Source organism: Thunnus maccoyii, chromosome 5 (genome assembly GCF_910596095.1).
Source record: "Thunnus maccoyii chromosome 5, fThuMac1.1, whole genome shotgun sequence".
NCBI classification, from domain to species: Eukaryota; Metazoa; Chordata; class Actinopteri; order Scombriformes; family Scombridae; genus Thunnus; species Thunnus maccoyii.
Genome location: NC_056537.1, coordinates 30,961,983 through 30,978,016, shown reverse-complemented (window position 1 = coordinate 30,978,016; position 16,034 = coordinate 30,961,983). Strand labels below are relative to the sequence as shown.

At 39.8% G+C, this 16,034-nt stretch overlaps 1 protein-coding gene across 1 annotated transcript in view; it reads right to left on the bottom strand.

The window, feature by feature from the left end:
- Positions 1-16,034, bottom strand: part of nlrc5 (NLR family, CARD domain containing 5) — a 34,557-nt gene that overhangs the window by 14,033 nt on the left and 4,490 nt on the right. Inside the window, exons 5-23 of the mRNA XM_042412521.1 lie at positions 15,482-15,667; positions 15,042-15,196; positions 14,306-14,437; positions 12,644-12,959; positions 11,090-11,525; positions 10,617-10,779; positions 9,848-9,978; positions 7,891-8,122; positions 7,510-7,751; positions 5,597-5,680; positions 4,770-4,853; positions 4,507-4,590; positions 4,294-4,383; positions 4,097-4,147; positions 3,944-3,973; positions 1,929-2,012; positions 770-853; positions 403-492; positions 93-173 (exon numbers count right to left, since the gene is read on the bottom strand). Coding sequence (XP_042268455.1) covers positions 93-173; positions 403-492; positions 770-853; positions 1,929-2,012; positions 3,944-3,973; positions 4,097-4,147; positions 4,294-4,383; positions 4,507-4,590; positions 4,770-4,853; positions 5,597-5,680; positions 7,510-7,751; positions 7,891-8,122; positions 9,848-9,978; positions 10,617-10,779; positions 11,090-11,525; positions 12,644-12,959; positions 14,306-14,437; positions 15,042-15,196; positions 15,482-15,667 — 2,755 coding nt within the window. The remainder of the gene's footprint in view (positions 1-92; positions 174-402; positions 493-769; positions 854-1,928; positions 2,013-3,943; positions 3,974-4,096; positions 4,148-4,293; positions 4,384-4,506; positions 4,591-4,769; positions 4,854-5,596; positions 5,681-7,509; positions 7,752-7,890; positions 8,123-9,847; positions 9,979-10,616; positions 10,780-11,089; positions 11,526-12,643; positions 12,960-14,305; positions 14,438-15,041; positions 15,197-15,481; positions 15,668-16,034) is intronic.

Sequence of the window (16,034 nt, the reverse complement as noted above, 5' to 3'; positions counted from 1 at the left end):
AATGATCTTTCTGTTAAATCCCATCCCAACATCATGTTGCAACAGGAAGCTCTCAAAATGTTGTTTCATTGTGACTATAATGTAATACATACCAAAGTGTTTTAGATATTTCATTTGCAGGTTGTTGTCTCCCTTCAGAGAATAACACAGACACCTGGACAGGGCTCTGTAGTCTGAAACACACAGAAACATACATATTTGTGAATGTACCCAGTGTTTCATAACAAAGTAGAGTGTAGTAAACAATGAAAATTGGACGCTAACTAATAAAATGAACATGTTGCTGGGTATTACTAAATATGAATTTGTTGGTAAAAAATGTCTAAAAGTGCCTGCAACAATTGTGTGTGTGTGCATGTGTGCATTTATAGTATGCACCATACATTACAAGTGTGTTTGTACCTGATATGAAGCTCCATCACAGCAGGACAACCAGACAGCAGAGCAGTCAGAACCACTAAACCCTCCACTGAAGAGCAGCTGTTATTCGCACTGAGAAGAGACATGAGGACATCAACAAACTGCTGCTGTTTGCAGCTTATTTCTTATAGATGCTGAACACTGTTTTTGTGCTTATTCCTGACCACAAAAAATTAAATGGTGCACTAAATGTATTGATTACTTTCATAATTAAAAGTTATATGTATAGTATGTGGCTCTAAATTGCATAATGTATAGAAGAAAGTCTGTCAGTCTTATATCATATGCTTTGTGATGGGTAGTTTGGTGTAAGAAATGCCACAGTATAAATAATTGAAGTCAGCCTTACATGATCTTTTTGGTGACACTGAACTTGGGCAAAAACTGAGTCAATGTCTTCACAGTTTCCACATCCCACTGGCCTCCAGACAGACTAGGGTGCACACACACACACACACACACACACACACAGTCACACGCAGAACATCATTAGCATTTGATATGCACAAATATACTATATGCATGATCAGTGACACATCATGAGTTACAAATGACTGATACAGAGACCAGAGTATCCACTCTGATGAGCAGTGGGAAATGATAGTGCTGAGTGTCTGATGAGTGTCTGATGATAACATGCAAAATGTCAGTTGTGGGGAGCCTTGCTTTGCTGACAAGAAAGGAAGTGATGGCCCATTGAAATCGACATCAAATCCACTGATAAACTACTGTGACTCACACAAAAAGAAACAAAGTCTACCACTACTTCTAACTACTGACATTAAGTACTTGCAATGTGAAAGTGTTGAGTCAATAACTGCATTTAGTGTTATGATCAGTGAAGGTGGACCCAAATGCAGACAATGTAATTAAGTAATATAAAAAAGGGGGTTATTGTAGGAATAAGGGGGAATGAGGATGACAGGCAAGGCAGAAGCTAGAGAGGCAATGCTGGATGGTAGAGTTGAGCTGAGCAAGACAGGCGGAAGAGGGAGTGAGCATTGCTGGCTCGGAATAAGCTTAGGGTTTAGTAAGCAAGCAGGGTGACCGGAGAGTAGTGATCCCGGAAGCACAAGGAAACATGGTAAGTACAGGTAATGCAAACAACACACGGAATAAGTTTGAATAAGTTATTGCAGAGCAGCCAAGAGGGAGAGACTACTACTGTAGTAGATAAAACAACGACCACAGTAGATATACAGTTGAGTTGATGGAAGGCAGATGTGCAGGCTGGTCAGGTGAGGTGAATGAGCCACAATCAGGAGGGAGTCAGAGAGTGCCAAGGAAGGAAGCCACACCCACACCACGTACGCACACATACAGACAGGGGAAAACAGGAAACACAGGGGAAAGCAGGAAACAGGGGAATAGAGAAACGCAAGGGAAATAACCCGAAGCACATCCTGGGCCAAGACATTTAGTACCATAATATTCTGTTTTTGTGTGCTGTGTTATTGGTGGGGATGTGGTTTTGCCACATTTGAAGAGCTGTATTTAGGGTTACTTACTCCAGGACAGACAGGGTGGGGCAACATGCCAACGATTTTGCAAATCTTTTCATCTCAGCCTTGCTCCATTTCTGGTTCAACAAGCTGGAGAAAAATGGTACCAAAAGATTCAAAGCAATGATAGAAAACATCAACAATAAAAAATTGTATTACATTTACTTATGATTTATCTGGTTGATTTATTTATGTAAATCAACATATGAATTAGATGCTGTTTAGGCATAAACTCAGTAATACAGCAGTTGTAAGTAAGTAGTAGTGAGTCATGGTTCAGACACTGTGCTAATAGCCATTTCACTTAAAAGCAGAAGCAAAGTTATTTGAAAAAACTGTCTATATAAGTAAAGATCTGGAAAGTAGTCAACATTTGATAGCAGAGATCTATTTCGACTTCACTCAGACTGTCACCACAGTCCTTACCTTGAATGATGCCATCCTTCTACCCATCCTCAAGACCTTATGTCAACAAAATCATGTGACTAACTTTAGGAGGCTTGGTTTGTCGTCTATAAGAGCATCAGTGTGAACACGCCTCCTTCTCTTTGCTTTACTTGCCTCAAGATGTGTCTGTTTGGGACGCCGCAATCAACAATCCGTCATTGTGGTGCAGATGCTTTATGTCCCTGAGGATTGTACATGGTTTTTTCCCTTCCTATGTTCCACTATCGTTGATAGCAATTTGTTGGTGAGCCTTTTGCGGTTTTCACTTGCATTTAAATAGCAGAGGGTTACAATGCTTGTGTTAACCTCTTCTTTTTGTTTCAGGTAGCTTAATTTGTTGCACTTGGTGCTACACAATTACTACAACTTGCAGCTTCGAGTAAATGCTGTTGCCATCTGTCCAGACCTGTGTTACAGTGGGGAGACATCCCCTATTGTTTCAGTTCATTAAAGGAGCGTACTACCTGGGGCCAGGCAGGGCCCTTAGAGCTCCATCGTAGGATCTCCCTTTCCCTGAGTCAAGCTCAACTTAAGCTCCTTATGAACCCATGGAGCAGTCCAACCTATCTCACAAGTTTCTGTCTCACAAAACAGTTTTGCTCTTGGCTATATATTCTGCCAAGAGAGTGAGTGAATTACATGCTCTGTCTGTAAGTGAGGAATACTGGAGATGGAAGGCTGATAACACAGGCGTGTCTCTCTGGCTGAATCCTTCATTTTCGTCTTAAGTGGTAAACCCTCTGGTTGAGATCAGTGCATTTCTACTCCATCTGGCTCTCCCACAGGGGGAAGTAGGCCTGCTTACTTTGTGTCCAGTGAGGGTACTAAGGGCTTATATCGCAAGCACTCAGTCTCTGAGGTGCTCACACTCTCAGTTATTTGTCTGTTTCAATAATTAAAAATAGGGGCTCCCTGTGTTTAAACAGTGTTTATCCCCTTGGATTGTTAACATGATCTCTAAGGCCTATTCTAGGCAGAACCTCCCAGTCCAAGGTACTCTGGTAGCTCACTCCACCAGAAGTGTAGCCACTTCTTGGGCCACTTTAAAAGGGTTAATCTTTCAGAAATCTTTGCAGCAGCATGGAGTGCCCCCTGTAGATTTTCTAGATTTTAAAGAGTCAATGTGGCCTCCCCTGCACTGTTGGGTTCCGTCACTCTGCTCTCGGCTGCTGGGTGAGGATGTGAGGGAATAGAGACTTCTGTTCCTCGCAAAACTGATGGTACTAGTCATCCAAGGTAAGGACTGTGGTGACAGTCTGAGTGAGGTCGAAATAGATCATAAGTCATGGCTATAACTATGGATCTATGAGACCGAATGATGACCGTCACCATCTCTTGTCACTCAGAACGGGTTGAGGTGTTCCAGGCAAGAGGAGGAGGCGTGTACACCCGGAAGATCTTATAGACAGTGAGCCAAGCCTCCTAAGGTCAGTCACATGACTTTGTTGACATGAGGTCTCAAGGATAGGTAAAAGGATGGCATCATTCAAGGTAAAGACCATGGTGACGGTCATTGTTCGGTCTCACAGATCCATAATTATAGTCATAACTTATGTTATTGTCTAACGTCTTACCTGATTGTTCGTTCAGACTTGCTTTCATGACTGCAGAGAGGAAACATAAATAAGGATTTCTGTGAATGCAGTATTTGTTTGGTGACACTGTTGTTCATACAGACAAACTGTATGGTTTGTATTTACTGTCCTTATCTAATAAAAAAAACTCACCTGTTCATATCAGAGCTTTGGGAGAAAGTTACTCTCATGTCTTTCATACCACTGCAAAAAGAAAAAAAAATTCTATTCCTGTATAACAATTGTATTAAAAATGTACCTGCTTGCATTTCACTTTATTTACTTCTACATAATTGCTATGAGGTCTATAGGGTAAGTTTGGTAGACTACATTTTTTTGTGTGGTCTTACTCTGCATAAATATGTTGGATGTTCAAACATGAAGACATTTTCCCTATGAGGATGTCCACTGCTTCCAGAGAGGTGTTGTTTCGACCGAGCCTGCAGATCACACACACACACACGACTCTTATGCACAAGACCAACAAAAATTCTGCAACATCTTGAGATACTGTGTTGTGGTGATTGAGAAAATAAGCACTGGCATCAGAAGTAGAAACTTACATTACAGAGAGCAGTCTTGGTAGTTTGGTAAAGATATCAGCTATGTGATTAATCCCTTCATCTTTCAAGTTGTTGTCAACCAGACTGCAATGCATAAACATGGCCAACAAAATGAGTTTGGTGTCATATTATAGACCTATATCCAAAGGTATTAGGTTTCAGCAACCCTGCACACTGTTTACACATTTCCAAAGAACTGAAGAGCTCTACAGTAATTGTAGCAGTGTAATTAGATAAACTGTATAAATAAATAGCAAACATACTTGATTTCAGTGATATCTGGACAGCTCTGGAGAGCAGAAGCCAAACTAGCTGCTCCTACAGCAGTCAGGCTGGCACCACAAAACCTTAAGAAGACAAAATAAGTCGAAATTTGTTCTATGGGTGTTAAAGACACAGTGAAATAAAAAAGTACATTTTCAAGTACTAATCATGTGTACCTGTGTTAATTGTTCAGTTATCTCTTTAATGCCAAATATAGTATGTAAGAATCAGTTGCATATTATATGTAAATCAGTAATATATAATAAAAATCAATACTATCAGTTGTAGTATTTTTATATTAAAATCCCTGTTTTCTCTTTCTGTAAAACATTTTTGTATGTCTGATGACTCATCTTGAACTCAGGGGCATACATACACAAAAATATATACAAAAATGTATTCAATCAAATGTGATTTTGGGCGACTAGCTAACCACTTGTAGTAGTCATAGTAGCTTGCAGAGCAATACCACAGATGTAGGTGTCTGTTTGTTATCAGCTGGTAAAAACTTTGTTTTCATTTCCAAATGAATGTAGCTGAGGTCTCATTTATTCTTTTCTCTGTCTCTTCCTCCTGATCTAACAACACAGGTGAAGGTGGTGCGTGTGGACGCCAACAATCCCCTACGGCTCTGTATCGCACTGTATTTACCAAGCCACGCCCACCTTTTAGTGGTCCAATCAAATCTGAAGAATTTGGTTTAAGTCTCTCTTATGATTGCTCCATTTCACTGTGACTGAATTATAGAGAGACTTGAAACACAGACTGTGAAAGACAGTGAGAGGAAAATACAGCAGGAAAAGAGAAGCAAAAATGACAAACTTACTCTAGTTTTCTCAAGGTTGGGAATTCAGGCAAAATGGAAGACAACTTCTCAGCAAACTTGTCACCATATCTGCGGCTACGAAAACTGAAAAAAAAAAAAAAGTGTTGAAGGGTGTGTATTACTTACAGTGAAACAAGATGTCGGGACTCTGTTGAGCTTACAAACAAGAGCTTCAGTGTGTTTACTGATAGAATCTGTTTGTTATGTTTGCAGTTCAGTCTGTGTCCTGATCTGTTTCACTTTGGACAGCTTCTAGCTGTACTTAGGTTTGAGTTGATTTTGGCTTATGAAGGTTTGATGAATGTTTTTGAGTTGTTCTGATTAAATATGAAGAGTTAATTTGCAAAAACTAAAAAAACACCATCCTTTAAAAAAATGAACTGACTGTCGTGAGTTATTATAACACATAGCACATTCTGAGCCCTAAATATGTTTTGTCACAAAGATGTTATTGTCCATTGTCAATGCATTGCAAGTTCATGTTTTACAGAAGAGAATGTTAAACTGCAGTGCTGTTCTTGAACGGAACCGATAAAACCATTCAGCAAATCAGCACACGGTATTCAGGTCAGGTGACGCAATATGCCAGCAGGAGATGTGCTGTCTGAAAGCAAATTTCGGTGTAACTTTGGCTTAAAGTTATCTTTAACGATGGATCATTTGGACAAAACTGAAGAGCCTGTGATGTTACCAACTTCAGGGCATAAAGTAAAACTGAAAACACTGAAATACTAAAAACTGAAAATACGCTGCGCTACGCCGAGTAATATGGAGGACTGAGTTAAACTGAATACTGTGAAATACTCGAAACTGAAACACTGAATACTGTGAAACACTGAGTAACAATATGTAACATGAAATATGGAGTTACACTGAATACTAAATGGACTACTGTAAAATTACACTTATAGTATTAATTAAACTTAATATCCATTATATGGCATTGTTTGACTCTGAAACATGAAATGTGGAGTTATCTATTTTTGAAAAAAAACCAACAACAAAAAAAACACTGTTGGAGTTATCTGCCTTTGCCTCCCAAAAAACTTTGAATTTAAATAAAATTTAATTTTGTAAGTTACCTGTATTTTGTTGAGTTATTTTTTACTTAATCAAAACCACCCAGTTGCAGTTTGATTGACATTATCTTGAATGCACAATAAAAAAAAAAAAGGATTTATGAAAATGACTAAAAATGGAAATATGTGTCTCTGCAAATTAACTCTTCATAACCTTTAAAGGTTGTCATCAGGTCAGTTGTCATCCTGCCTGCCCTTGTTATTGTACTTGAGTCCCGGCTACTGCATGTCTACTTGTTACAGACAGACTGACAGGGACACAGCAAGAGACTAAGAGCTGCGGTCAGTTACACAGTAAGTGGGACAGGTGGCTGAGGAATGTCAAAGGCAAAGCAACAGCTCTTTCCGGAGGCTGTGCAACAGCTTTCTAAATGTCCAAAGGCTAAACACAGGTGTTCAGATTCATGACAGCTCAACACCATCAACACCAACCTCTCCAACAGCAGTTTTCAACTGCCCTGAAAGCACACCACGTCTCTGGCCATAAAAATAGTTCTTCACCTGCCCTGTGCACCTTGCATCTTGTGTGCATGTTGCACATGTTTTACTTTACATAATTGAATGATTCAGGAAATATATACATTATTCTGTGATTTGCTCCAATGAAGAGAAAATCCCCCATAGGTGATTATTATGATATGTGCAACAAATTTAGCTTCTGAAGCAAATTCAAATGACATATAAGCTTCTTTTGGCTACTTCTTCTTCACCTATAAGAAAATGAAATAAATTGTGGATATAATTTCTTTCTTTCAATTTGATTTTAATTCTGTAGACAAGTGTGTGTTGATGCTATATATTGTTTTGCTTGTGTGAGTATTTGTGTCCACCCACCTGAGGTGTCGAATGTACTGACACCTGGGCAGGACATCTAAACACTCCAACTCCATTGAGCATGACCCAAAGTCCAAACCGATGCCATTATCACCCACTGAGTTAGCTATAAAAGCCAGAGCATCAATATCATTGGGTAACAGCCGGATGTTGCGCAGCTCCAGGTTAGTTCTTGTACCCACAACCAGCTTGGCCAGTTGGTGGTCCTGGCTTTCCTGGACACAGTGGCAAAGCTCCAATATCTGGGTAGATGTAAGAAGGACACAGAATTAGGAAAGAGATAGAGATAAAAGTGGTAGACTGAAAATCAGTAAAAATCAGTACACTTGATCATACCAAATGATACTTCTGTTTATCAGGATTCACTTTAGTTCGTATTACCTTTGGTCCAGTCAGTGTGTTGCTGTGACACAGTTTTTTTAGCAGTTGCACAATAAGGGTTTGTCGTTCTTGGACCCAACTTTGACCTCCAGTTCCACCAGAAGTCCTGGCTAATTGAACAAGGGCCTGGGTGCAGCGTGGGGACGCCAGACCACATACATACAGGTACAGAGAGTCAGTGAAGACTGTCCTCTGGTCTGACCTGGTCATCCAGCGTTTTTTCAGACTGAATCTAAGAGAGCAATGAGGAAGAGGATTGAGCAAAGTCAGTATTTAATTAGATCAAGATTAAGGAACACACCTAGAGTATATTGCCTTGTAGGGGGAAGTCCGAGCCTCACCAGCCAGATGAGAATAATACCTCACATGACGTAGGCACACTGCCCTGCTTTGACTAGTTGATCATCACATGATAATGGCATATTTCAGCACGAGAGAAATATTTATCTCAGTTTATTTAGGTACTTTTTAATTTACAGAAGCAAACAAGTGACTAACTTTACTCAGATATCTGATGGGTTTTGGTGTTTGTATGGATGTTGTAGAGAGAGTCAGTGTGTCAGAGAGCATTTTGTGTTTTACTTTCTGTGTAGCACTCAGCAACCTTAGCACAAAGTGCAGTAATATATTAGACAAAGCTGTTAAAAATGCTGGAAAATAATAAAGACATTTCTGCAGTAACTGAAATACAGAATGCAAAACTATTTTTTCTTTTTTTGGCTGTTGGACAGTTTACAGTGTAGATACAGACAGAAAACACGGGTATTGACAGATGGGTATGACAAAGTTCTCGGCCAGAATCAAACCGGAGATGTAGTTATATGGTATGTGTTTCAGCTATGAGGCCACCAGACACCCAGAGTCTAAACTTCATTCATTTGACATGTGTTTTCACTGGGCCTTAAACAGGGTTTCATAACAGCCTTCTGTGAAGAGAACACCATGTTACATTTAAAAAAAAATCTCTAATGAAGGCCCTGTGATGAAAAGTGTTGATTAAATAAAGCGCAGACTTAAGTCAGTTAGTCTTGCTGAGTTGTCTTTCACACTGGGGTTTCTTGTCACTTGAAAATCTAGTTAACTGGTGCAGTAACAAGACTGTTTACACCATGTCTGCCATGTCATGTCTGGTACTGGCAGCCTCCACTCCTCTGATTGGACCATCTGCTTTGTGCCTGCATCGGTGCATTTCTGGTCTCCTTGTGGGGAGGAAGGTCAGCCATGTTTGGTAGTGTGCTCAACTTACCCAGCTCATCTTACTTTCGTGGCTAAGTTATTCCTGGTATACAGTGTGACTTCACATGATTAATTCTATAGCATTCTTATGCACCTTGTGTCATTATCCAGATAATCCAAAATACATTTGAACACCAAGTATTTGTCAGTCTTTGACAAATACTTGGATAGATTTATTATGATTTGTTAAACATGAGATGATTTTTCAAGCTTAGGTTACGGGGCTCTATTTTTGTAGCAGTGCAGACAGTAGTGCTACTGTATGTGCTTACCTGACCTGATAGTAACTTTACCCATCTGCTTGGTATTTTTGTACAGTGCAAAGGTGGGACAACAGGTGTAAAGAGATGGTGTTGCATTCAAATGAGGCAGCACAAAGCAAGGTGTTGGTATTTCAGAAAATTTGAAAATTGGGTCATACTGTACATGCTGTACTGTAAATACACTTCAGAGAACCAGATCTGTTTCCAGCACGTCACAAACTGAAGGAACTGCACAGCAACTGTATAACACTGTTGTATAATATAAATAAACATTTGCAATTAATTGAAATTGTAACCGATTTCACACACATGACAGAGCATGTCAGCTGCTGTTACACTAAAATAGAGCCCACGGTTTTCACCTTCAGAGAGGCCATGTAATCGATGGCAGTTGCCTAGAAAAATATAACCATGTTCCCTTCCTGTTCCACTTGATTTCCTTGAATTGTGTCCCTTACCGCTTCTTGAGCTCTGTGTCACTAACATCATTACTGGTCATGATTCTGAGTGCAGCCAAAAACTCCTGTAGAGTCAGATGGACAAAGCAGTAGGCGTTGAGATGCATCCCATCCTCCCGTCTGAGCTCCACCTTGCAGGAAGACAGAGACGTGTATTATTTATTATGTCACTAACAAGACTAAGAGCCTATGGCTGTAATGCTCACTGTAAAGAAAACCTTATTCTAACCTGCATCAACAATCAGGCAACAGGACTTCTTGTAGCCCTATTATTATTTTCATCTAAAAGGTATACGCCTCACTGATATCTGAACTGCTTTCATTTCCTGTGGTCACAACTGTGACACATTGATGTGTGACTGTGGCAGATTGATTTTACATATTGCAAAAGATGGATGTGAAAAGGAGAAGCAGCCACAGTGAGCATTTCAAATGAAGAGTTGGAAGAGGCAGCTGAACTGAAACCACATGCTACAGCATATTGCAGATATCCCAACTATAGAGACATGTGGCATAAGAGGGTTGTTACAACGTTACATAACTATTTTGCCTGAAATATAAATGCATTCCCAACACTAGTAATTTAATTTTTAATGCAAAGCAAACCCACAGTTCACAGTTCAAAGAAGGTATGCCCCCCCCCCAGCACACACACACACATCCCCCTGACACCCATACCTCCTTCAAGAATATCGCCCCCTAGTTTTAGTGGAAGCTTTGTACACCCACAGATATGAAGAGAACATTCACACATACAGCCATGTCTAACCTTTGACAAGAGCCCTATCCTGACGGAAAATTTCAAAACATCCAGAGGAATTTCTTCTTCCAGGAAGATGATGCTGCTTTCCTCTAACCCTTTCCATGCCAGTCGACTCAGCTCACACAACTCAGACCCATATTGACTCAAGGTGGTCAGCGTAAACACAGCGCTGCACAAAGAGACAGAAAATAAACAAATGAATTTTCATTTGATCAGAGTTCAATTCAACAACAGTATTTGCTGCAGTGGTAGATTCAAGCATCGTGTGAAAGTTAAATCTGAATTGACATTGAATAGTGACTAAGCATATCATTAAAATAAAGAAGTTACACAAATGGGTTCTTTAAATAGACAAGAAGCGAACAGTCAAGCTCTCGTAAGTCACCTTGTCAATCAAATTCATTGAAATGTAATGCTATGTGTTTCCGCTGATGGTGTGAAGTGGTGTTAATAAGTTAAGTGCTCTAAAGAACCTTCACCTCTGTGGAAAACTTGCGGGCTTTAGCTTGACATTTCTTCCTCCTTTATCAGGGTCATGGCTCAGAAATGCACCAAGGACAGTGAAGTAGACCTGGGTAAGTGTGCTGGGTATCTGAGGTGGCGTGGGAGGTAGCTGGGCTGTGCCATTTGTCCCATCCATCACTACATCTTCACGCCCTCCTCTTGTTCCTCCTTGGATCTGCACTCGTTTTACCTCCTTCTCCATCACTTCTTTTCTTTCCTTGCTTCCTTTCTCTTCTCTCCCGTCTCTGGATCTAGCTCTTGTCCCTTCCTCTTTACATTCCAGCAGTAAATGCTCCAGACAGATGCAGCAGATGTTGCAGAGGGCAGGGAGGGAGGACATGGTAAGGAGGTGTCGATTAGAAAGGAGGAGATCTGCTGCCTGGACCCCAAGAGTTCTGCTTGTTGAGTGACCTTTGCAGTTGAGATATAAATTAGTTAAAGCCCACAGACACATAAGGCAGACCCACACAGGTGTTTTCACTTATTTAGGCTGATTACACCTCATCTCATGAGAGAGCTTGATCGATTGATCCCTGAGTCTCCTCATTCTGTGGCACCTGTTAAATTATTTTTATTGCATCAAGTTTAATGATCTAATGTAATTTCCGCCAATAAAACACTTGTGTGGTTGTAAAAGGTCAATGTCAAAATATACACAAGAAAATTGCTTTGTACGGGTTCAATTGAGTCCAATAAACCTATTTTTTTTTCTTTTTTTATTGCAATTTATTTGTAATCTATTCTAAAAACACATGATACAGCCTTTTTGCAATGATCTACTGATCTACTGGTACATGAGGTCTTGAAGGGGTACACCAGCAATTCTGTGATGCACACTAAATACATGCTTAAAGCTGGGTGACATGCAAAAGAGGCCAACATATCCTGACTTTAAATCCCGAATACTGGTCAAGCTCCAAAAAATGCTGGATCCTACACTTCCCATAATGCAACTTGATAATTCATAGTCTACTTAATGAAACATCAGGGGTTATTTTATCAGACTTTGGACACAGAACACATTTTAAAACTGGTTTCCCAGGCTAAGCAATACCTTATTGGCCTGAATGTAAGACAATATTTTATTCTGGAAACCGAAAAAGTGAGGGTCGTTTTATTCTGAGGACTAGACAATTACGTGTTCACAGGATCATTTGAATGGAGAGAGTACCACTGTAACACCAGCTCCTACAGTGAGTGTTGCATTATGGGATGTTTGTATCCTTGCTGTTGCTAGGCTAGTGAGTGTCTTCAAGTCAGTTTATGGTGTGTCTTTTAGAGTCAGTCAGCGTTTAGTTAGCCCCGTTTAACCGGATGTTTCTGCCATGAATGAAATGACGAATGGAAATGAGTTACAACTGCATCTTCTGACATCTTCACTGCAGACCGCATTTTGACTGTTTCCAAGTGCCTGACAGCTGAGTGTGTATGTATGTGACTGATCAACAAGCTAGACAAAAGACACTGAAATATATTTTAATAAAACAACAAACATCACAATGTAAATATAAAAGTATGCAAGTCTTCACCTTTTACTCCAAAGAAGTTGTCCACATACTCCTTGATCTGGTGGCGGTCCCACCCCAGCAGCTGCCCCACTTTATCTGATACGCCTTCCAAATCGATGACGTCTCGCACACGACAGGTGACCACCACAGTGCATCCCGGAAGAAGCTGACGGTTTAACAACCCTGAGATTAGGTCTGCGACAGGCAGAGGTGTTTCTGGGTTCAACTGTTCTCTCTGCACCTCTTGTCTGGTGACCTTGCTATGAAACTCATCATAGCCATCCAGCACCCAACAGCTTTGCTCTGGATTGGAAATGAGGTAATCCAAAATGGCTCGCTGTTCAAAAACATAAAATTAAAGAGTCGCAAGGACAGTGTATTAGTGCATCTAGATGACTTTAAAGACATACAATAGTGGCCATGACGTGTTTGTTTCAGGTGTTGAAACAGAGTGCGGTTTAGCGGTAATATCAAAAACGTAAACTTTAATTTTAATTTAATTTGAATGAATATTTCAAGCATATTCTTTTGACTGGTGAACATATCCAGTGGACATTAACTAAACTGAGCTTGTGAAATACCTTTAAGGGTATAATAACAAGTAGTTATTTGCATGAGAGATGCAAATTTCCCAACCACATCCATCAAACTGTACCTGCACACACCTATTTATAGCACTTTACTGAAACCTGTTTTTAAGTATAAATAGCTTTTGACTCGCCTTCACTTCTTGACATTCCTCATCTGCCCCCTCCTCCAAATTCTTTACACTTCTTCACTTTAGAAGCTGTTGCATTTAATTACAAATTAAAGTGGACTTGTGTAGAAAATAGCATAGCTCTAATCTCTAAATTTAACAGTAGGACCAATATTAACACTAGAAAACTTTATTAATAAAGCCCCTAATGAACTGCCAATTAACATTAGAGCAATCTTACCACACTTAATCTCAGTACAGGACTGCTATAAGTGCTAAATATAATCAGCTAATAATGACAGCATATTTAACCTTAATCCTACCCACTGGGGTACCCGCAGACCCCAGAGGTATACTTTTTGTCATATCTCACAGGTGCTTTATTTTATCATTCCAATGTTTAGTGACTTTGTCAATCAATTTGATCCTAATGCTTTCATATCATTGTTTTCTGTTCCTGTTTTAATTAGTGCTTTTTAAAAAAAATACCAATGTACTGGGGTCGGGGAGGGACTCCAGTCAAAAGCATCCAATTCAGCCTCTGCAGTTTTAACAGATAGAACTATTTATTGAGTTCATGTTTGCCATGGATCACACACTATCAGGGGGGTCGGGGCACTCTGTCAGCCATTTTGAAGGCTTTGTGGAAAGATTGTACTTGGGATAAAAGTTGCAATTTGTATTGAAGAAAAGTATATATTTTTGCTTTACACAATATGCAAATTAACTGTAACTTTCCTGCAATAATAATCTGGTTTTTTTACATTAATTATGTAACCAATAATGTTTTGAGGAGAAATGAGTTAACTTTTTGCTATGATGGTTGTTTCTTACAGTAGTTTATTCTTGGGGTCCCCAGGGACCCTTGTCGGTAGTCCTTGTATGTTAAATATGTTGGTAGGATGATTAACATTGTACTTTCACATTTTACATCAGAAAAGTCAGACATTTGTAAAGCTGCGGGTCTCCTATTGCTACCTGCATACCATTTCATCGTGGCACCCATTTGGAGGGAGGTAGACTCGGAACAGCAACTCAGACAGGGTGAGAGGGTGTGACAGTAGGTTGAGCTGACGAAACTCCAGCAGGACAAACAGGTAGGATGAAGGGACAAAGCCCTGGATGATAAGAGAGGGATTGAAACAGAGAGAGGGAAGGGGGGAGAGAGAGAATAAAATAAAGACAAATTACAAATTGAACCAAGGAGAGGAAGAAAAGTTTAGAAAAATGACTAATTATTAAGACATACTAATATATAATCAATAGATCCTGATCCAAGGCAACAAATATTGAGTATCTCTCATACTGCGTGCTGATACAGTACCCAGTATACATTAGGTGAGGTCAATAAAGTTTTGATATTAGACAAATGACAGCTGATTAGCTCTACAAAAAACTGAAAACTTCAAATGTGTTCTAAAACCAACAGACTTCACTTACTTTGCACCACACCTGAGTAATGCTGCTAGAGGCAATGGGACCATTTTGACCTGTAGCGAACTCTGCTAGCTGATGCACACTGTCAGTGTGGTTATCATTAAGTGAAACTGCTAGCTGCTGTTTACTTGTTTGTGTTTGTGCACCCCTCACTGTATGCTATATGTCAGGAATAGGTTCCAGGTGATACATTTTGCCTTCACCAATCCAGCAAGGCGATACCAGACATACCTAATAATAATGTAAACATTTATTTAATGATGAGAAACAAAAAGGTGAGCTTACAAGGCCATGTGCCCACTGCTCTCCTAAATGAGACATGAGCAGAGTTTTTCCTGATCCAGCCTGGCCAATGAGAACTGTCACCTTTCCTGCAGATCCTTGGAGGAAGGTCTCCAATGTCACTCTAGATTCCATAGATCCATAATCCCCATCAGGCTCTGAGTTAGGTGAATAATGTATTTTATCAGTGGACAGCACACTTTAATTTTGCATGTCTATTAAATTTCTGTCAGAACGACCAGGCCACTCAAATGAAGATGCATTTTTTTCTAGGTTGGGTGTTTTCTTCCATTTTCACCCCTTTAAAGTCAGTTTTTATTCACTTGCATGTACTACATTGAAGTACATTCATAAAATCTCCCATATTTAAGATGAAGAAAGAATATTAACTTATCACACATTTGGTAGATTTTTGGTGTACAATAAAAGGACGTGGCACTCACCTGGCGTTCTACCCCCTCTGTCTGATGACCCAGGGGTTTGATCCGGTCTGTCCCTGCCTCTGTTGGCTGCTTTTAGGCCAACCCACACATTCTCCAGCTGGACATCCTGCACCAGGTGCTCTCTCAGTCGTTCCCACCTCCTCAGCAGCAAATTCATCACTGCAGCAATGTAATGCTCCCAGTGATCTGTGGGTATATCAAATTATTCATTATTCATCATGGAGAAAACATCTTGTGGAGATGCAAAGTTACAATGCACAAATAAATAGCAGCCCTTTTTTCTAAATATACCACGTCCTACAGGGGCAGACGATCCCTTTTGTAATAATTTAATTGCAGTGTCAAGAGACAAATTCCCAAACATAGGTGGTGACATATACAATTATTTTAGAGCACTTGACATGCAAAATACAAAGTTTATTAAAAAAGTACAAGAAACAGGATTATTTGGTTTGAAAAGTTGTGTGTGTGTGTGTGTGTAATCCAAAACAAAAATTCCAAAATGTAATTAATTAGATGCTTGGCTGAACATCAACAAAAACCAGAACAATAA